Source organism: Erpetoichthys calabaricus, chromosome 8 (genome assembly GCF_900747795.2).
Source record: "Erpetoichthys calabaricus chromosome 8, fErpCal1.3, whole genome shotgun sequence".
NCBI lineage: Eukaryota > Metazoa > Chordata > Cladistia > Polypteriformes > Polypteridae > Erpetoichthys > Erpetoichthys calabaricus.
Genome location: NC_041401.2, coordinates 57,987,720 through 58,011,242, shown reverse-complemented (window position 1 = coordinate 58,011,242; position 23,523 = coordinate 57,987,720). Strand labels below are relative to the sequence as shown.

Genomic DNA, 23,523 nt, shown 5'->3' with positions numbered 1-23,523 from the left:
TTTTTAAAACAGAAACGTTTTTTATATTCTAGTAGCAAATGACAAAATGTAGACATAAACTATATAATGTATTAAGCCTGAAGTCCAAATATCAAAGAAACACTTTCACAAAAGGTCAAAAAAAAAAAAAGCCGCCGCAACAGTATCAGTTGCTGACTGGGAATTAGTAGGTCACGAGTTCGATCCTGCATGACTCCCTTTTGAGAATAGGAAAAAGTTTCTGTTTTAACAATGTGTTTACACAGATTACTGTAGAAACGGAACATGCATGAAATGCGTGTGTTCCAAAAAATGATCTATTATTTCCATTCTAAAACTCCAGCAGTTCAGTCAATCCCAGATAATCAAACAAGGCATGAGCTGGGAAAACTTAGCGAACTTGCTGCTCGTCTTAATCGGCACATTTAGAAGACAAAAGAGAGGTGAGAACGGTTTTAAGGTGGGCCGGATCTACCGGTTTTTTCGTAGACTCTGGTAATTCTAGTGTTAAAGAAGATTTACTAAGGGCAGACACTCTGTGTTTAACTTCTGTTATCTATTCAGTTTGACATAAACTGATGATTTCAGAGAATTTAGAGGTGCTGATATCTCTTGACTTGATTGCAGCTTAGTTAGCCTCATAACTGTTAAAGCTGTGTTACTACTTTTAAGAAGATACTGTAGTTTGTTTTTATGTAAAACAAATTTAGAAGCCATGTTCAGTATTTTGTGTGTGACCCATTTCTTGAAGTTATTCTAACACATTATTAGCATTGCTAGTGATCATTTTGATCTAGTTTTCTGAAAAAAATAAATAAGGATAGTTTGAATAAGAGTATTGTGTTACAGCGTCTACAATTGCAAATAGCCTCAATGGCTGATCCAGTGCAGTTGTAGATGTTCATTATTATGACTTCCAGCTTGTTAGGGTATCTCTTTCAGCTAATTACTTTTGGATTCAGATGGATACTAACTGCATTTAATAACATTTATTAAATATCTTAAGTTAGTTTTTTAGTACTTATTTTTAAATCATTTGTGGTATTGTTGCCCTTAATGTATCTGGCTTTCCCTGTGTAATCATAATCTGAACAAGATATACGTGGTATTCCTTCTGTGATAATTGTGGACAAAAGTTTAAAGTGTGAAATTCAAGCTGTGTAATTTTAACGGTGATCATGTGTATTCCTCATTAAATGTGTTTTTTTTGTCAGGTCTTATATTTGTGTGTTGTTTCCCTTTAAACATATTAAGAAATTATTTGACCTTCCAAGGATACCTTGAAAAATTACCACAGAGATGTGCATGAGACCTTTCAGATGAATAAATGTTTCAGTAAAAGGAATTTATAAACAAAATTTTTGTCTGTGAGTAGGAGAAGATTATAGTACCTAAAGCTTTGCTGGAAACGTGTTTAGTTACTGGTGCTTTCATAATATTTGAAGTATTAAGATGACTTCAGAAGTACAGGGTGAGCGAAAATGAAGTACCAAATTTCTCAAGGTCAATGCACGAGGCAGAGGCAGCCGAGCGGGTTGGGATGGGGGTCCTTTGATAGGTGACTCCTTGTAGTTTTTCAGTCGGCAACATGCCTTGGTTTGGTGCGCACCATGCTTTCACTGTCGAAGTGTTCTCCAAAAACAATGAATCAATCATCACTGCGAAATGCACCTTCCAAACGCACTTCAGCATTCTTCCTAACGGTGATGTCCCAAATTGGAAAACAATTCTTCAATGGGTGGCTAAATTTAGACAGACGGGCACAACACTGAACAGAAAATCCCCAGGCTGTCCTGGGGACTATACGAATGCCTGAAAATATCCAAGCTGTGAGGGCATCAATTTTACAGTCTCCTACACATTCAGCACACAGACATGCAGCCGTAGGCATTTCTAACACGTCTTTGAGGAAGATTTTGTATGAGGACCTTAATTTCCATCCATACAAAATGATGGTAGTGCAGGAATTCCCTGAGAGAGATTGGGAGAGCTGCAGAAAGTTGTATGTGAACAATTTGAAAATCGTTCATCGAGATGCCATGGTCATGTGCAGCGACGAGGCACATTTGAATGGTTGCGTAAATAAGCAAAACTTTCGCTATTGAGCTGAAACCAACCTTCCTGAACTTCATCAGAGACCCCCTGCACAGTGAGCGTGTTAGAGTTTGGTGCACCGTTGCAGAATTTGGCATTGTAGGCCCTTACTTTTTTGAGGAGGGAGGAGCAATGGTCACGGTCACTTCGGAACGTTACTTTGAAATACTAGAGAACGTTTTGTGGCCCCAACTGGAAGAAATGGGTGTGGTGGATGCCTAGTTTCAACAGGATGGATCAACAGCTTATATGGAGTGGAGATCCATGCAAGTTTTGTGGGAGATCTTTCCAGGGAAGCTGATGTCTCTGCATGGCAATGTCAGGTGGCCTTCACGTTCTCCTGATCTTACTCCGTGCGATTTCTTCTTGTGTGGCTCAAGTCGAAGGTATACACACACTGACCTCAAAATCTTGAAGCCCTCAAGGATGCTGTTCGCCACAAAATCGCTGCTATTCCCCTTGAAATGGCCAAACAAGTCATGCGAGTGTTCAGAAATCGCCTCGAGGAGTGTACTGCCAATATTGGCTACCATCTTGAACACATCATTTTAAAACACAGTGAAAAAAATCTATTTTGTATACCCTTTCTTGTGTCATCATGAAATTTTATCTTGTAGTGTTTTTGTAGAATAAATGTTTAAAATGTGGTACTTCTTTTGGCTCACCCTGTACGATTGGTCAGAGGAAAGCAAACTAAAAATCAAAAAATAAATATTTTTATAACTCCTTTTATTAATCTTGGATTATTTGAGCAGTTTGTAATATGTGTTGATTTTAGTAAAGTGTGAACTGTAGCTGGCTTGAAAATGCAGTTAAAAACAAACTATTAACTGACCTTTGAATGCTTATGTATTAAATGGGTAAGAGACTGGATAGATGGGCATTGGAGAGAAAAAAGAAAAAGTCTTTTGAGGGAAACATTTTAAGAGTACGATTACATCTTGCCTGAAGAAGGGGCCTGAGTTGCCTCGAAAGCTTGCATATTGTAATCTTTTTAGTTAGCCAATTAAAGGTGTCATTTTGCTTGGCTTTTCTCTACATTCATAATGGCTAACACGGTACAACACCCTAGTACTAAAGAGTACGATAAAAATTCCATGCATCTCACTCCACCTACCTGCCTCACTAAGAAAGGATAAACAGCTCTGCATTTTCTTTTTCCTAAAAGATCAGACACTTCTGTGTCCAAAAACATGTTACAAAGTGGTAATATTTGGTCAGGGCATTGTGATTTTTTTTTTTTTAAGTTTACTTCATGTTTGTATTTCATTTCAACAATTAATAATTAAGGTAATCTTGTGTACTGTAGTTGGGTTTTTTTCTACGTTTATTCCATATGGCCTCTGACAAATTCTTTTTTTGGTTTCTCTTTTGCCCTGTATGTAATTGTAGGTTACTAGTTTGAATTTGCCTTGGACAGGCAGAAGGAGAAAACTGAACAAAATTGTAAAGACGGAGACCATTATGCTTGCCTACCCATTTTGAATTGACTGACATTTGAGACAGTTCATTTACTCTGTATTGTGATCTTGGATTATTGGAAATCAAACATTGCAAAAATGTCTATCAGATTTTAAGGGATCACTTTTATATCAGCTTAGAAACAAAGTTTACATGAGGTCATATATCATACTTGGTAATTACATGTTTGAATTGGCAGTGTTAGTGAGACTGTTCTTGAAAATGTGGAATGAGATTTATAGAGTTCATACAATACTTTATTATTTCTTTTGTAGAGACTGTGTAACCAGTTCAAGTCTTCTCCAGCTGACAGCTTGACTTACAAACTTGCTCTGTGTCTCTGCTTGGTCAACTTTTACCATGGAGGAGTTAAAGGAGTAGCACATCTTTGGCAAGAATTTGTTTTGGAAATGAGATACAGGTGGGAAAACAACATACTCATAACAGGGTAAGAAATCTGTGTGCTTATTTTTTACATTTTTGGTTCCTTTTATTTATTTGTTTTCCATACTGTTACTGAAGCAATAGAAAATAAATTAAAGAATAAAAAACATAGTGCATTAAAGTCACTCATCAGTAGCTTACAGTCGTTCATAGAAAGGAGCACATGAGAGCAACAGTGAAAAGGGAAAAATAAACAATGGCACAAAAGACAGCAGAGGATTTAGCTGAGAATGCAAAAGATAATCCTAACAGGTACTTTCAATATTTTAGTGTCACAAAAACACTTAATAATAATGTGTGTGTTATGAATAATAAAAGTAAAATAAAATATTCAAAAAAGGAAATAGCAAATACTTTTAATTATTATTTTTCTGAAGTGTTCACCTGTGAGTAGCTCACATAATTATCAATCAGAGCAAACATAGTACTTGACATAGTGGCTTAGAACCTCTTTTTGAAACAAGCGGATAGCACTTGACCACATTATATAAAAAAAGGTGTTCATTCAGTTGTGTTCCTGTTGATCAAACCCTGTACAACAGTCCTGAGGAATAAACAGCAGCTTCCTGTGCTCAGCTGATAAATGAGACCAATGATCAAATTTATAGAACAAGAGTAATGTGCATATATAGGGATGTCTTCTTAATGTAATCTGTCTCACTCTGGGCGCACTGCAAACGGAGCATTATAGGCACATTATTTTTAATGTGTATGTGTACTCTAACTGAGCTGTACCTGGATGTGGTCCACATAAAAATTTACAATTAGTGCCAGCTGTAAAATCCTAAGCCAGAGATTGCATGGCAGGCTCAAATTCTTCAGTGTTTCACTGCACACTTTTTTAAAATTACCTTTGTCTCCCAGATTGTTAAAAATCAGTAGGAAACATACAGTAACATGCAATAGTAGTAGGCTTTTTTATGTTATGATAAGTGATTTAGAACATGCTGAAATTTGCTGACACATGATGCAATCTGTCAATTGCCATTTCTATTTATTGTTTTATTTGTGTTAATAAATTGCTGAATTTTAATCCTTGCTTTATTTTTCATGATGAGTAATAATAATTGTGATTTAAAATCAGCAAGTTGTCGCACACAAAAGAAGTGTTTCTGAGCCAGAAATCAGCTCAGAAATTGACATGCCTCGAGAAAAACTTTACAATCGCACCATAGTACCCAGAATCTTAATCACACTAAATCATGGGATGGCTAGGGATTCCCACTCCTAGCTGGGACGTGTGCTCATCCTGATTTATTTTAATGATCTCAGCTTAAATGAGTAGTTTTTTTTTTGGACAGAAATAAAGTAGGAGATTGGCAAATAATCTAGAATAAACAAGATAATTACAGAAGGACTTACCCTGAATTGAACCACTGACAGATACGTGGTAGATGATATCTAAACTAAATAAATGCAAGGTATTACACAGAAAGTAAAACTATTACATGTACATTGGCTGTCTGAAAACTTGAGTATGTGCCTTATGATAAAAAACGTAAGTTATTAGTGGACTTGGCACTGCCCACAACCAGAAGTGGATAAGAAGTCTAATAGGATATTAGGTGACATACCGGTAGTATGCACCCCAAGATGGGTTAAAAGGTTGCTTATTAAATTGTGCATTGCAGTCTATGCAGTCTTGTGATAAATCAGTTTTAGGGAAAGTCCAGAGATGAGGGAGGTACAAGGCTGTGTGGTATTAGTTAGAAGGGAAGAGAGACAGAGTCCAAAAATTTCAGTTTAAATAATCAGTGTTGGTCTTATCCATTGTTGGAGTTGGACTCTGAGGCAGCTGTCCACTGGCAGCAGTGTTGGATTACTGAAACGGTTGGAGTCCAGAAGTTATTTTAAATTCATGTCAAAGAGTTTTTTTTCAGTAAAACCCTGGGTGATGTCTTGAAAATGAATCTAAGAACTGAAAGTGCATATATTATACCTTCATAACTGTCTCTAATGTTTTGCATTGTTAGATTTGACAGGTTCTTTGAAAAACAAAATGTTATATATTTAATATTTGAGAGAAAATGAAAAAAGACTTTTTTAACTGTAAGATTTACATGTTTGCAGATTTTTCCATAGTATCTGCCAGAAAGAGGGCTGTATTTTATGCTATTTAGTAGTGTACACAATAGACATAGAATGTGATCTTCGAGTTCCCCAGAGAAAGCTGAGAATTTAAACAAGTGATTTTTTAATTTTATTTTATTTTATATCCACTGTTTTTTTGGAAGTTTTACTGTTGTTTTACTTGCAGCTAGACCTGGCAAGGATAAATAAATTTGTTATTTGTGATAAAGATCATAATTTGAAAAGTTCTAGTTTTTTTTTTCTTCTTGAGAAATGAATTTTTTTTTAAATTTTATATATTTGAAATCATTGATTCAGTTTTCTTATTAAGTGGCACAGCACAAACTGATGTCAATGTCAATGACATTTTAAACAATATAGGAATACTGTGGCCAAAGTGCTTTACAATAAAAGAAGAAAAAAAATCATACAATTAACATAAATAACATAAATAGAAATAAAATAAATGAACGTAAATAAAATAAATAATAAATAGAAGTAATGTTACATAATCACAATGAGGAAACCATCAGTATTGCTGAAGGTCACAGAAAGCAAGTGAATAGAAATGAGTCTTTTATCTTGTTTTGAACAGTTCAATTGTAGACGACTCCTTTATGTAATGAGGTAAAGAGTTCCACAGGCGAGGAGCAGCAGCTGCAAAAGCCCTGTCCCCCTTAGTTTTACACTTGGTGCGAGGGACAACAAGAGACAACTGACCAGAAGATCTAAGCACTCTAGATGGCTGGTGTAAAGCACACAATTCAGATAAATAGGCAGGAGCAATCCCATGTAAAGATTTAAAAACTAGCAACAAGATTTTAAAATCAATTCGAAAACTGACAGGCAGCCAGTGCAAAGAAGCTAATTTTGGAGAAACTGAATCAGACGTTCTTGCCCCAACCAGAAAGCGAGCGGCAGCATTCTGGACCAACTGTAACCTGTGTATCAGGGATTTTCTAATCCCAGAATACAGTAAGTTGCAGTAATCAAGATGAGAAAAGACAAAAGCATGAGTAGCTTTCTCAAGATCCCTAGAAGATAAAAAAAAAAGGCTTGATCTTACCTAAAAGACAAAGCTGGAAAAAGAGACTCTTGACTACAGAATTAATCTGTTTCTCAAAAGAGAGGTTACTGTCAAAGATAACTCCAAGATTGCGGGCTTGAGGTTTGCAAAAGACAGAGAAAGAGCCGAGAAGTCCAAGACCAATTTGGGCTTTAGCTGATGAACCCACTATAAGCACCTCCGATTTATTTTGATTCAGATCAAGAAAATTATTAGCCATCCAGGATCTTAGTTAAAAAAGACAGTTGTGCAGCTGATTCATTGCAAACTTGCAGATGGGAATATAAACCTGTGTATCATCAGCATAGCAGTGAAAAGAAATGTTAAATTTCCTAAAAATAGCTCCTATAGGGTGAAGGTATATAGAGAATAAAATAGGACCTAAAATGGATCCCTGAGGAACACCACATTTAAGAGGAGCAGTAGACGAAAAAGAGGAATTTAAAGTCACTAAAAAGTGTCTACCAATTAGATATGACTTGAACCAGTTAAGAGCAGCCCCTTTAAGACCAACAAGATGTTCAAGCCGCAACAGCAATATCTCATGGTCAATAGTGTCAAAGGCAGCAGACAGGTCAAGGAGGAGAAGGACTGCAGCGCCACCTGAGTCAGTAATAATAGAGATGTCATTGAATACTTTCAGGAGGGCCGTATCAACACCTTGATAACGCCTAAAGCCAGATTGGTAGATCTCAAATAAATTATTGGAGTTAAGGTGATCAACCAATTGATTATAAATAATTCTTTCTAATATTTTAGCCAGAAATGGCAATTGGAAAATTGGGCGAAAATTGGCTAAACTCCAGGATCTAATTCTGCCTTTTTTAGACAGGGACGCACTGCAGCATGTTTAAAAAAATGAGGGCACAACCCCTTCACTAATAGAACCATTGATAATGGCTAGTAAAGGTGGACCCAAAACATCAAAGGCTTCCACTAAGAGGTGTGGTGGTACAATATCAAGAGGACTGAGAGTAGGTTTAAGGGTGTCAATGGTACTTTTTAACTGTGAAAGTGAAACAAGATCAAAAGATTCCAAGACAATACCATGATTAACAGTAGGACGTTCATAGCCAGTTGGAACTGTAGACTGCACAGGAGGTGATGGGTGGTGTGTTGGTCTTGGTCTCCAGAACTGTTCACTACCTCTGGTTTTGTTTGTGATTTCTGCATTAAAGCTCTGGGGTGTCTCTGGTCTTTTGTTTTGTGCAGGGACGTTCATTATTGAACATAGATTCTTGGATCCATTTATGTTATTCGCTTTAAAATGCTTGTTTTAATACATGTTTTTCAGCCTAATCTGTTGTTTTTTTATTTGCTCACTGTGTAATACAGTATGTAATTTGTATTTTAGCTGTAAATGTGTTAAAGTGCTTTGAGCCTGTAGTCATGGAAATGTACCATACAAAATTAAACTGAATTGAATTTATTGTTGTTTTCATACATGGTTAACTACTCTTTCATTTTATTCATAAAGATGATATTGAACAAAATAAAACCAAAAAAGTAGTGTTTTAAGTCCATAATTTTAATCTGTCCTCAACAATTGCAATCTGAATATCTAAAACTGTTGTGGTGTTTTCATATTTTATTAATATTCATGACTTCTCTGATCCATGGAGATTTATCTACCCACTTTTAAGACAATAATCTGTCTTCTTGCCAGTACATCACAGATACTTGTAAACTGATATTTTTCTATACTAATAACAGTTTACTTCTCTGACTTGAGTCTTAAGAAATATTATATGCTATTGTTATCTTTGACCATGCGGCTCTTTTTCCTGTAGCTCAAATCTCTTAACAAAATATGTCTCCAGAGAGATATATTTGAGAGTATGTTGGTGAAACATAAATATAGATGATCAAGAGTATGCAAGATACTTCATTTGCTTTACACAAAAAATTAGTTGTCACTACATCACAATTTAAACTTTTGGCAAAAACTGCAACTTCTTTCTAAGTCATGTCATCATTTTATACACATTGAGATATGGTCTTAGGCTGTGAAATACATGAAAAGAAAATGTGGAAATTCAATTGTAGAGAATAAAAATGCAATTGAAACTACAATAAGGAAGCAAAAGGAAATGTCTAACATAATTGAGTACCACAATTCTTTATGTACTTTGTGTTCTTTATGTCAGAATGTAAAGAAGGTATGACTGAAGTTAGCAATTTATTTGATAAAAAAAATGCCACACCTTGACAGTCTATGCAGAGGCTTTTGGAAAATTAATATTATAAACTTAACTTTGAAGAAAATAAGCTAAATGCCCAAGCAACTATTCCAAACAGTTGTTTAAAATGTTTTCCATTAAATTAGGGCTGAACAGAGCAATCTGCATATACAAAATACAAGTTGTACTTTCTGTTTTGAAAAAGGGCGGCCTGTTTCAATGGTGACAGTAGAGAGCATCCAACCAAAAATATAATCAGACTGTTCCTGGAAGTAATGGATGAATATGAGCGGGTGATCCAGAAAATTATGAAATTTTGCATTGCACACCTGGACTAGTACAATGCATAGTGGAGACAGTTAAAATTTTCTATTTTTGTTGATTATTCAAACTTGAAAATTCATTCAGATATATTCAAAATATATATGTTAGCATATTCTGATGTGAAAGTTATTTATTCTTCATTTTTGTACATTTTCTTTGCATTTCTAAATAGATTGATTTTCTTCCCAACCCCAGCAAAGTCAGTGTGCTTGTGACATAGAGTAGTTATGTCCTTGTAAGGTCTGTTTCTTTCTGAGACCTACCAGAGAACTTTGGATCTGAATATTTTAGTTTTTGACAATTAAATAACTAACTTTGTTTGTAATTTGGTGTTTGGAGCATGTAAGCTTGCAATAACGTAGAGCTAGAACAGGATGTGTGAGTATTTTTTGTAATTGAGCAAAATTTTATTATATATAAAAGATCTAAAAACTCTGGCAATATATTGCAAATCTACAGAAACAAGTGAGCAGAATCCGACTTGCTATAAACACAGTACTTTTTGTAACGATAATCACAATTATTTATTATAATGAAGCAATGGGCATACTCAGCAAGGTGATTGACTGATTAATTTAAAGTTCTGTAATTTTGTACAGTTCAATTTACTTGGAGTTTCTTGTCATGTTAAAAGTGTATTTCTCCACAAGTATCACTCAATGGGAGGTAATGGTATTGTTAATAAGATATCATAAGGTAAGGTGATCACTGCTTAAAAATTAATAAAAAAGAAACCTGTATATACCTAAAAGATGCCTAAAATATGAGAGTTCTACATTTATATTCAAGGGAGATGTCCCACAATCTTGATGAAGCCAGTATTTTAAACCCTTTTGTCTTAAGGCTGCAATAAGTAGTTTATACAGTTATCTTCAAGATGTCCTATGTTGTTAAGACTTTTGAAAGCTCAAGTAAATACTCAGGGAGCATCCAAATAAAAGCTTTAAGGTTAATAATTAAATCTTAAAATCAATCTTTAAAGTTTAAGCAGTGTCCTGAAGCCATTATAAGGTGAAATTAGAAAAGTTATTGATATTTGTTTAAAAACATACTATAGTTCCTGAACTTTGTTCATGCTGAAGCATTGTTTGCTTATACAAGTGTACAAGGCTTTCTTAATAATAACATATGTGCAGGAATGAAAGTATAGTATGTGGTTATTCTGTACACTTAAATGGCACAAATGTTTTGGGTAAGATTTTTAAATTGAGTTTTTATCTTTAGAGTGTCTAACAATATTGACTTAACAAGATGCTTATGAAATGCTTTCTTATTTATTCTTAAAGAATTTTCCAGTGGAGATGACAATGTTAGGATTAGCTGTGCTTCCTGTACGTACTTCAGAATCTTTATACTCTTGGCTTGCATATATTCAAGTGTTTATGAATGAGTTCAGTTCTAAAAGTGCAAGTGAATAGTTTCTAATTAATGTAATTAGATTTTGAAATCAAAGAGAAAGAAAAAGGTTATTGCATTTCATTCATTTAAATGCACCAGTGTATCTGAGATTTTCAATAATCACAGAACTCTAATTTTGTTCCTACAAGAAAAAATTCTGTGCCTTTTAGTTTCATTATTACTTTGTTGGTTTAGGTTGCTGTATTTATATTCAAGTGCTGTTTCTAAGAAATTTGAATTTATACTTGTTCTCACTTGTGTCTGGTTTTTCTGGGTTCCAATTATCTGTCTTTAGATAGACTTGGCACAACACAACGTCATAGGCTACTCAGAAGAGAGGTTGTCCTAATCCATTTACTGCATGGAACAGTCTGGATATCGATGGCTCGCTATTTATAATTTGAAAATAATACATTTTTTTATACATACAACATTTATGTTTTTAAATTTTCTTGTAAATTTGCATTTGCCCTTTGCATTTACCTTTTATTTCAGCTAGTAGTTATAACTTAAGATTATATTATGTTTATATTAAGAAATTGTTTATCCTAAAAAGTATCTGAAGGTTTTGCCAGTATGATTCAACATATTTTAACTACCAATTTATACTTTTCTTTTCGTAGTTTGGCTGGTGGAACTCCTGATTTAAGATGCTGTTTATTGCACCAGAAACTTCAGGTGATTTACATCTCTAGTGTTTTTAACTATTTCTTCACATAAGTGGTGCAATGCAAATGTATAAATATTATACAGATATAGGTAATTTTATAAGTAAAGTACATAAAATGTATGGAAAAATATAATAAAAATAATTACAGTAAACTCTTCAGGATTAGCTTTCTTGAATGTAGTCTTCAGTTTTAAATGGTCTAATTCTAAGTGCCTCAACAATTTTCCTTTGAAAGTAGTGTATCATGAAAGGTAAAAAAAAGAGAAAAAATAAGAAAAAAAAAGTTAAAAAAAAAAAAAAAAAAAAAAAAAAAATCTAAGATACCACTCAATTTGGTTACCAAATTGCTAAGCTATTTCGCTGTTATATTAAGAGGCTGTTATAAAGTTATCATAGTTTCCATTTCAACTCCTTGACTAGGTAGTTTGTTTCAGTGTTTCCTGACAGTGCTGACAATCCATATGTTAGACTGAGGTGGTGGCGTACAAGATATGTTTGTAATTAATATCATTCAAAGTAATTTTTTTTCATTCCAGCTGTAAAAATAAGTAAAATGTCTGTGCTTTGTATTGATGTATACATTTTGAAAATTATTTCATGTACACCATTTCTTTTGTTTATCAATATTTGAAGTCTCACAGGGCCAAGCAGGTTGGGATAGGTTTCTCATTTGCATTATTGGCAGTCAGTTTGAGTAAAATGTAAGAGCTCTTATGAAAGCTGATTTGCTTAGAATTTAAGATATTATATTAAATATCTGATATGAAAACACACTTTTGAATTATCAACATGCACACATTGACATGCATTTATTGACAAAGAAAGTTTACGATCAGGTAATCCCCAAGATTTACAGCGGTAAGGATACACACATCAATTGGGCAAATCTCCACTCTGTTTTTTTTTTTACTTAAACAAAATCTGAGACTGTCACCTATAAAAAATGACCAGCATACTCTTTATAATAACATGTGAGTGCTCTTTTTAAAGTTGCTGGAAATATGACTGGGTAATGAAATACATTTCAGTTTAATATGAAAGCATCCATTTGAATAAGGGACAAAAGAGCATAACAATGCTTAGAGCTTTCACAATGAAAATACTTGATCATGCAATCACCGAGGCTAACAATAATAAGTTTACATGCATTCAAAAGCTAAACATCTGCTCTTTTTGCTGTATAAATGCCTGACCTGTGAAACTAAGACAATATTAGTTAATGAGTGACACCTTAACCCCACTGACATCTGCTGCATAGTGCCATCGTGGCAGGCTGTGAAGACAGTGGTGAGTCCTAGAAAAGCATGGAATATGGCACTATAACACCAAAAGACCAATGTTAAAGTGTACAGTAAGTAACAAATAAGTTTTCATTTTCTTTTTTCTGTTACTCTTGTTGTCAGAAGGCGCCCACAGACCAAATGATTTGGGGCAGTATAGAGAGCCTTAAAGGAAGTGTGCACATTCATTAGACATTATTTGTTCTTCAAACATTTCATGTGTTTATATCTCAGTGTTTACTCTATTTAGATCAGGTCTCATTGTTTTACCTACATGCCAAATTATGCAAATTTTATTCATTGGATGACATTCCAGCCAGTTAAATGTTTTTTGGGATCACCTTTGAAATAAGTCAAGGCAATGAATCTTTTGCCATTAATCGTCACCATATATGCAGTCCCAATTAAATAGTATTTGCCCTTTTAGATCCTATCCACTTTTTAAGTGGTATTCTTAAAGCATATAGATTGGCTTTGCCTTTACACGCTTCAGGTTATTCTCATATTTCGTGGTAAGTTTTCTTTCAAGTTTTATCTTCCATGCTTAAAGTAGAAGGTTTCTTCAAATGATTCTTCTTCTTTTATTTTTCTTCTCTAACTTCTTCTAAGTCATGATGTGTATTCCAGCATTTAATAACAAAACTATGACCTTAACAAATCTTCAACTGCAATCATATGAAATCTTTACAGAATTTAGAGTTTGTCAGGTGAAAATATTACATTCCACTATTTACTGAACACTTAAACAACAGAAGTACAAAATGATACTACAAAAAGTCAGACTCATCTGTGTGAAGATCGCAAAACACATACTAGAATTTGACAGAAGATAGTGAGTCAGTAGAATTTTGAGGCAAAGTTGTGTTGAATGGGGGTGAGGAAAAAAGTGTCATTTACTGTCCAGTATTTTAGGCTTATAACGTTAAATAAAATATATTTATAGTGCAATAGAATTGAAAAAAGGTATTATTTAACATGTATCTATTTTTATTTTCTTAGAAGAAGTAAGTAATTCAATTAATGAATCGCTACATTTGTTTTTAAGAACTGCAGGCTTTGTCTTGTGTGCATAGTTGAGTGATGTTTATATTGCTGATCTCATTTTCATTATCAGCCATCCCATAATTCCACAATTAGGAGAGTATGATTATTTTTTTTTGTATTAATTTGTATATGCATAGCTATTATTTATATACTGTGTGTTTTATGTTTGTAATTATGGGCAGTGCTGAGTTTGTGTAATGGGAATTGTACTATGCAAGAATATACTGAATCAAATTAAATTTGTTTCCCAAGATGAATAAATGTGAAATATGAATATAATTTTAGGGGAGATGTGGAAAATTAAAAAATTGAAATATTGCCTTTATTTTTTACATTTTGCAATCTTTATTAAATGCATTTCTTATGTTTGTTTATATTTTTGCTTAATAATATTCTGACTCATTGACTTCACTTTAATATACCTAGATGTTGAATTGCTGCATTGAACGAAAGAAAGCCAGAGATGATGGGAAAAGATCAAACTCAACCAATAGTGGATTGACCAGTGGAACTACTGAGAGAAAGGTGTCCAGCAGTGAAAACGGGAAAGTAACGCAGGAAGTTTGGGGCTCTGAAGACAGGAAAGAGAAAGGGGAAGTCGCTCAGGGAAAGTCATGGGATTCATGGAGTGACAGTGAAGATGAGTTTTTTGAGTGTCTTAGTGATACAGAGGAGCTCAAAGAAAATGTGCAAGATCGGGGAAAGGATGGCATGCCAAATGAAGGCAAAGAAGGGAGCGGCTGTGACGCCCCCCAGCAGAAACCTGAAGGGCGTCTGTATCAGCATGCAAAACTAACATTGCTTCACACTGGGGAACCATTGTATATCCCAGTAACGCAGGTAAGCAAAATGGCTGTGCTTAAGAATTGAAGAGTGTGTAGCTGTTTAGTGCACTGACCTGTGTGTGTTGAGAAGAGAATAAAACTGTCTGCCCAAATTAGAAAGAGTTTATTATTCATTTCAAACTGTGGAAGCACTACCAAGTATACAGTGGTGTGAAAAACTATTTGCCCCCTTCCTGATTTCTTATTCTTTTGCATGTTTGTCACACAAAATGTTTCTGATCATCAAACACATTTAACCATTAGTCAAATATAACACAAGTAAACACAAAATGCAGTTTGTAAATGGTGGTTTTTATTATTTAGGGAGAAAAAAAAATCCAAACCTACATGGCCCTGTGTGAAAAAGTAATTGCCCCCTGAACCTAATAACTGGTTGGGCCACCCTTAGCAGCAATAACTGCAATCAAGCGTTTGCGATAACTTGCAATGAGTCTTTTACAGCGCTCTGGAGGAATTTTGGCCCACTCATCTTTGCAAAATTGTTGTAATTTAGCTTTATTTGAGGGTTTTCTAGCATGAACCGCCTTTTTAAGGTCATGCCATAGCATCTCAATTGGATTCAGGTCAGGACTTTGACTAGGCCACTCCAAAGTCTTCATTTTGTTTTTCTTCAGCCATTCAGAGGTGGATTTGCTGGTGTGTTTTGGGTCATTGTCCTGTTGCAGCACCCAAGATCGCTTCAGCTTGAGTTGACGAACAGATGGCCGGACATTCTCCTTCAGGATTTTTTGGTAGACAGTAGAATTCATGGTTCCATCTATCACAGCAAGCCTTCCAGGTCCTGAAGCAGCAAAACAACCCCAGACCATCACACTACCACCACCATATTTTACTGTTGGTATGATGTTCTTTTTCTGAAATGCTGTGTTCCTTTTACGCCAGATGTAACGGGACATTTGCCTTCCAAAAAGTTCAACTTTTGACTCATCAGTCCACAAGGTATTTTCCCAAAAGTCTTGGCAATCATTGAGATGTTTCTTAGCAAAATTGAGACGAGCCCTAATGTTCTTTTTGCTTAACAGTGGTTTGCGTCTTGGAAATCTGCCATGCAGGCCGTTTTTGCCCAGTCTCTTTCTTATGGTGGAGTCGTGAACACTGACCTTAATTGAGGCAAGTGAGGCCTGCAGTTCTTTAGACGTTGTCCTGGGGTCTTTTGTGACCTCTCGGATGAGTCGTCTCTGCGCTCTTGGGGTAATTTTGGTCGGCCGGCCACTCCTGGGAAGGTTCACCACTGTTCCATGTTTTTGCCATTTGTGGATAATGGCTCTCACTGTGGTTCGCTGGAGTCCCAAAGCTTTAGAAATAGCTTTATAACCTTTACCAGACTGATAGATCTCAATTACTTCTGTTCTCATTTGTTCCTGAATTTCTTTGGATCTTGGCATGATGTCTAGCTTTTGAGGTGCTTTTGGTCTACTTCTCTGTGTCAGGCAGCTCCAATTTAAGTGATTTCTTGATTGAAACAGGTGTGGCAGTAATCAGGCCTGGGGGTGGCTACGGAAATTGAACTCAGGTGTGATACACCACAGTTAGGTTATTTTTTTAACAAGGGGGCAATTACTTTTTCACACAGGGCCATGTAGGTTTGGATTTTTTTTCTCCCTAAATAATAAACACCATCATTTAAAAACTGCATTTTGTGTTTACTTGTGTTATATTTGACTAATGGTTAAATGTGTTTGATGATCAGAAACATTTTGTGTGACAAACATGCAAAAGAATAAGAAATCAGGAAGGGGGCAAATAGTTTTTCACACCACTGTAACTAGCCAGCCTTGGTTTATTGAAATGGCTTAGTGTGATGTCTGTGTAGGTGTTTGGTTATGATAATTTAGAAAAATACTGATATAGTTTAATAAGCATAACATTAAAATGCTTAAAATTAGTATAACAAAGCCAATTATATACAGGTGCTGGTCATAAAATTAGAATATCATGACAAAGTTGATTTATTTCAGTAATTCCATTCAAAAAGTGAAACTTGTATATTAGATTCATTCATTACACACAGACTGATGTATTTCAAATGTTTATTTCTTTTAATGTTGATGATTATAACTGACAACTAATGAAAGTCCCAAACTCAGTATCTCAGAAAATTAGAATATTGTGAAAAGGTTCAATATTGAAGACACCTGGTGCCACACTCTAATCAGCTAATTAACTCAAAACACCTGCAAAAGCCTTTAAATGGTCTCTCAGTCTAGTTCTGTAGGCTACACAATCATGGAGAAGACTGCTGACTTGACAGTTGTCCAAAAGACGACCATTGACACCTTGCACAAGGAGGGCAAGACACAAAAGGTTATTGCTAAAGAGGCTGGCTGTTCACAGAGCTCTGTGTCCAAGCGCATTAATTGAGAGGCGAAGGGAAGGACAAGATGTGGTAGAAAAAAGTGGACAAGCAATAGGGATAACCGCACCCTGGAGAGGATTGTGAAACAAAACCCATTCAAAAATGTGGGGGAGATTCACAAAGAGTGGACTGCAGCTGGAGTCAGTGCTTCAAGAACCACCACGCACAGACGTATGCAAGACATGGGTTTCAGCTGTCGCATTCCTTGTGTCAAGCCACTCTTGAATAAGAGACAGCGTCAGAAGCGTCTCGCCTTTGGACTGCTGCTGAGTGGTCCAAAGTTATGTTCTCTGATGAAAGTAAATTTTGCATTTCCTTTGGAAATGAAGGTCCCAGAGTCTGGAGGAAGAGAGGAGAGGCACAGAATCCACGTTGCGTGAGGTCCAGTGTAAAGTTTCCATAGTCAGTGATGGTTTGGGTTGCCATGTCATCTGCTGGTGTTGGTCCATTGTGTTTTCTGAGGTCCAAGGTCAACGCAGCCGTCTACCAGGAAGTTTTAGAGCACTTCATGCTTCCTGCTGCTGACGAACTTTATGGAGATGCAGATTTCATTTTCCAACAGGACCTGGCACCTGCACACAGTGCCAAAGCTACCAGTACCTGGTTTAAGGACCATGGTATCCCTGTTCTTGATTGACCAGCAAACTCGCCTGACCTTAACCCCATAGAAAATCTATGGGGTATTGTGAAGAGGAAGATGCAATACGCCAGACCCAACAATTCAGAAGAGCTGAAGGCCACTATCAGAGCAACATGGGCTCTCATAACACCTGAGCAGTGCCACAGACTGATCGACTCCATGCCACGCCGCATTGCTGCAGTAATCCAGGCCAAAGGAGCCCCAACTAAATATTGAGTGCTGTACATGCTCATTTCTAAGAATCCTTTTTTTGCATTGGTCTTAATTGATATTCTAATTTTCCGAGATACTGAATTTGGGACTTTCATTAGTTGTCAGTTATAATCATCAACATTAAAAGAAATAAACATTTGAAATACATCAGTCTGTGTGTAATGAATGAATCTAATATACAAGTTTCACTTTTTGAATGGAATTACTGAAATAAATCAACTTTGTCATAATATTCTAATTTTATGACCAGCACCTATAGATCCTTTTACTTGTAGATTATTGTTGTGGACAAAGTGTGTGTATAAAGGAACATTACTGAACATGTTTAAACAAGAAAATGTTTGAGTTTAAATGTGATATTAGATTTTCAAGCGAAGTGTTGAAATTCTGATTAACTCTAAAACATAGCCATTTTAAATGAAATAAAAAAAAAAGTTATAAACATACATGGTATGGGGGTAGTACAAGCATGCTATATACAGTGAACCACAAATTATAATCCATTTTAGAAAAGAGTGCAAAATGTTAAGTATCCCATATGCAATGCAGATATGACCGTTAAAAGTCACTGATCACTGACAGCACTGAAACAGTTTGGGTGATACTCAACACACGGCCTGCTTAGGGGTAAAAGCTGCTTCCAAACTTGTCGGTCTGTGCTTGGTGCTGCAGCTCATTAAGCTGAAATTCGTTAATATTTGGAAAGGTTGAAATGGGTTACTATATCACAGCTGATGTGAGGCATGGCTAAAATTTCCAAGCTCCTATTTACCACATGCTTGACTTTCTAAAGCACACAGATACGACAGACTAGGACGATGAGAACTGCACAATGTCCGCAGATCAACTTTTATTTTTAATTTAAGAGTTGAAGCACAAGTTGAGATTGTTGCCTTGTGGACTTTCAGCCCAAATCCACTGGTTCACTGGGAACATTAGCAGAAAGCTGTCTATTTACCACAAAAGTAGGAAAAATGTATATATGCACAAATGTTAGCAATAAATCAAACAGTTTGGTGTTATAATCAAATTATCTTATCAAATATGCAATTGTTTAAATTTAGCTTAAGAAATATAATTGCCTTGCAGCACTTCAACACATTACGTAGACTTAGCTAAACAGTGTTGTTCCTTTAAATGGTTTCACAAACGCAGCATTTAAGTTTTTGAAAGCAGAATAGACACTGTCATTGAGAATGAAGTGTGTTAAACATAGCTTAGTTTTAGAGCATTTCAAGCCAATGGGTGATATAATAATATGCTGAAATAGCAAATCGTGAAACCTACTGGGCTTTACCAAATGAAAAAGGAGTATTCTACTTGTGAGGTCAAACTGCTGCAACCTACCATGTTGGCTGTGATAGCAAAGGGAAAACTCTAATGATTCATGGTTAGGGGAAATCACACCTAGGTTATATGCAACAATAGAGCAAGATATATTACTAATAACATGGATGATGGCAAAGGCTTTCAGATGCTAATTAGTTATCTTGTGCCAGATTACCACATTACATTCAGAGGCATGTCACCAGCTGTACGGAAAGATGTCTTATTGAGAAGATGCGATAACTGAGAGCCCAGCCAGTTATGGCCAGTAAGCTCGCACATTTATGGTTTCCAACATATGCATTCATATTTCGTGTGTTGCTTCTGTATTGATGACAGCTCTTTTGTTTGATCACACAATGCAATGAGTTCCATTTGATTTATTTGTTACAGTTACAAATCAATTTTTTTAAAAATCATCTTTGATTAGTAGTCTCTTTTAAAATGTGTACTGTATATATAAAAAAGCTGCTGGATTTTACAAAAATCTCTCGGCATTCAGCAGGCTAAAGAATTGTGGACATTTTTGATACGAAAGAGCAATGAAAATAATCTGAAATAAACAACACACACACTATATTTTATGGCCAAAGTTGGAATTGGCAAAGCAAATGTTCTTAAATGACTAGTCATGATTCTGATTCTCAAATACACAATGGATCCAAGAAAATGTATTTTTAAACAAAAAGAAAAAAAAATAGAGTCTTCAGTGAAGTTGTCTGTCCGCTGTAGTGAACTGGCAATAGTTCATCAATTAATGGGCAGATATTGCTGGGCTCCGTTTATGTTAATCATTTTCAAAACGCTTTGTTTCCTGTCCGTTTAAACACGTCTCTGTTTCTATGTGTGTGCCTTATCGTATTGTGAACTTGTCATAGCATTCTGGGCCTGAACACAAGGATGAGTGCTGCACAGAAATAAACTGAAGTGAATTGGGTGTGCAGTGTCACCAGGTTATAACAAAGAAGACAACACAGCTAAGAAAACGTTTTGTTATCCATTGTCATGGGGAAGAGGAAAGGTCAGATTAATCAAAAGAGACGAATACATTTTAATCTTCAGTAAAATGGTTAAAAAAAATGTAAAAGTTAAACTTAACAGAACTGTAATGAAGTTCAAAACGACTAAAACAATCCTTGACCTCCCAGGAAAAGTACATAAGTGTACCTAGCTCCTAAAGTACTGTGAGGGTGATGGAGAGGGAGGCAAAAAATATACAAGAGTTACATTTAAAGTAAATTACATTTAAGGTTAAATTTAGAGCACCAGCTTGCACCCAGCTATACAGTACAATTGAAATGTATGTCATGAGCAGATCACTATATGGTGCAACAGAAGAAAGACATTACATGATGGCAGAGGGCAAGTTAAAATGACCAAAATTTTGCAATAATCATCTCAATCTCTGGACCTGAACGCGCTTAAAAACCAGTGGCTCAAATTTAGGTCCTCAAGTGAAGATCTTAAGACACTGAAGTTCTGGAAGACAGCTGATAGGATGAATGTTTGGGATGGGTTTGTCTTGATGCATTTTGCAACATTTTTAAAGGTTATAGCAAAGAAAAGCACACTCTATTATCTATGTCATTTGAGCCTTTAGAAATACTAGACACCAAATCTATAATGTTATCACTTCTATATATGAGCAAAAAATATTGCCCTTTTAAAAACATTTGTTTTGAAATACCATGGAGGGTATTTTGGTTGCCAGTATTCTTCTAGGTTTTTGGCTTTTTGTGGTGTTTATTTTATTTAGTTTTTTCATCTTATTACATGTGGCATTATTTCTTGACATGAGTATTAGGATATGTTTATTATCACTGATAAGTAAAGATTGACAGAGTATGTAAGATCTAATGACATTGTATCTAAGTCCAGATAAAAAAGCTATTGTGGTTATTATTGGTTTGAAGTTGACTGAAATATGGAAGACAGGTCTGTGGACAATGCAATAAAGTCTCTAAACTGTCAGGCCTCATCAAATGCAGCCCAGGGATGGTGTGCAGGTGGTTTTGCTTTTGGATTTCATTAAAAATTATAAAATTGGAGACTGAATGGAGCAGCTTTTGTCAGTCCCTTTCATTCTTTCTGACATTTTTCGTGAAAAGAGAAGCCATCAAATCCTGTTGCAGGCAGTTTAATTGCAAGGGGTGACCTTTTTGTCTCTGCAGGAACCAGCTCCAATGACAGAAGATTTACTAGAGGAACAGTCAGAGGTGTTGGCCAAATTAGGGACATCAGCTGAAGGAGCACATCTCCGGGCAAGAATGCAAAGTGCCTGTCTGCTGTCAGACATGGAGTCCTTCAAGGTATATATTACGTTAAACATATTCAGTTCCTCATTTATCACCAGATAAAAGCAATGTACATGAAAATTATATCTCTTTACTAGTATATATAAATTTCTTTCATGCAAGTCAAGAGAATCCCTTAATATCCTCTGATGGTGTAAGTTCAGTCTATACAGTGAAGCTTTATTTACAACGGCTATAACCACAGGTATGCATGAAACATAAAGAATTATTTTATTGCATGTGTACATGCCTTTTTTGAAATACCTAAATGCTTATAATGGCTTCTTAAAAAGTAAATATATATTAAAGAAAAAAAAATAGAATGATCTTAAAAAAGTAATCTTTATTTTATTTGCCTTAAGTATAACCTGATTTTCACTTATGCATTCTAGTTGAAAGTAATCTGAGTGAATATGTGTTGAGTTTCAACATTTTGCCATGTAATGCTGGGTCATACTACAGGTTCTGTTAATAACTGTGTAGTACAGTAAGCATTGTCAGAAAATGTGTGTGTGTATTAAGTATTGGGAAGATTAGTTACACATACTGGTAAAATACCATATTTTGTCTTATTTGGACTTACTAAGAAGATATTTGTGAAAGGAACTGCTGGTGTGTTTGTATTTATTTTTACATACAGTGCTTTCCGTATAAAATTGCATGTTATTCTTTCATATTTTGAAAATTTCTACTTCTAGTACATTAACACTAGATGACATACATGACCTGTCTAGCTTTACTGTTGCACTGGTAGTTTTGATGCTGAGAATATCCTCAGATTTAAGCCAACAGGTTTGCAAAGGAAGGATTTTGTGGTTAAAAGTGATGACAGTACTGTATATTAAATGTGGTTTGTCATAAACTGGAAGTTTGATTTTTTTTGTATCAACACATCTTTAAGAATTAGGGGCACACAATGTGCCTCTGCATGTGACAGACCAGTGGGTGGCGCAACAAGCTGTCTAAGTCACGATGTGAAATGGCAAGTAAAAAGTATGCAGGGTAAGAAAAATGAGAATCTTTGGATATTGGCAAACAAACATCTGAATAGGGGAACAAAGTTCTCCTCTTACCCAAAATAAGTTTACTGTTTGGTTTATGTGTTTTAGAAGGAATCCTTAAATACAAGTAATAATAATTTAAGGCAGAATTTTATTAACTTTATGTTTTATTTTTTTTTAGTTTCATAGTTGTAATAAACTGTCATCTTCATTTTAATGTATGAATTTAATTTTATTATGAAATTTGCAATACCTGCTAGATTTAAAAATAAATTGTGCAGGCTGATATTAATAAGACTGTTAATTTAATCTCACTACTGAATTTAACTTTCTGTATAATTGTGCTTACTGAGGCATTATGTGGCATTTGGCTTTAATTATCAGCTCTCTTGAGGACATTAGGTTTGTAGCATGATAAATTATGCGACTTACAAATTTGACAGATATATAGTACCTCTGTCAATTGTTGTGTAAACTGTAGCTTACACTTTTATTGTCAATATTTGAAATGCCAGAGGACAACAGACAAGTGGTACAGCCAGCCAGTAATTTATGTAAATTAGTTCATATTTCTATACCCGGCAAGCTCGAAGGTGGAAAACTTTTTCTGCTGTATAGTTCAGTAAGATTGTTTTGAAGTTTTTCTTTTAGTATTTTAAATGTTAGTTTCAAGCAAAATGTAATTACTTGCTGAAGAGTTTTAATGATATCTAAATTGATTAAGGATGTAAATATACACAGTATGTAAAGTTTAACTTCTGTTAGGTCTATGGAATTGGCATTGGTTTCGTACAAATCATTAAATTAATACATGAAGCGGAAGAAGTATAGCAGTTCT

The 23,523-nt window shown here is 35.1% G+C and overlaps 1 protein-coding gene across 2 annotated transcripts in view; it reads left to right on the top strand.

Annotated features, from left to right (window-relative positions):
- rab3gap1 (RAB3 GTPase activating protein subunit 1) overlaps positions 1-23,523 on the top strand; it is an 89,303-nt gene that overhangs the window by 46,387 nt on the left and 19,393 nt on the right. For both annotated transcript variants that reach the window (XM_028806549.2, XM_028806550.2), the window contains exons 15-18: positions 3,810-3,982; positions 11,640-11,694; positions 14,437-14,850; positions 21,562-21,699. In XM_028806549.2, coding sequence (XP_028662382.2) covers positions 3,810-3,982; positions 11,640-11,694; positions 14,437-14,850; positions 21,562-21,699 — 780 coding nt within the window. The remainder of the gene's footprint in view (positions 1-3,809; positions 3,983-11,639; positions 11,695-14,436; positions 14,851-21,561; positions 21,700-23,523) is intronic.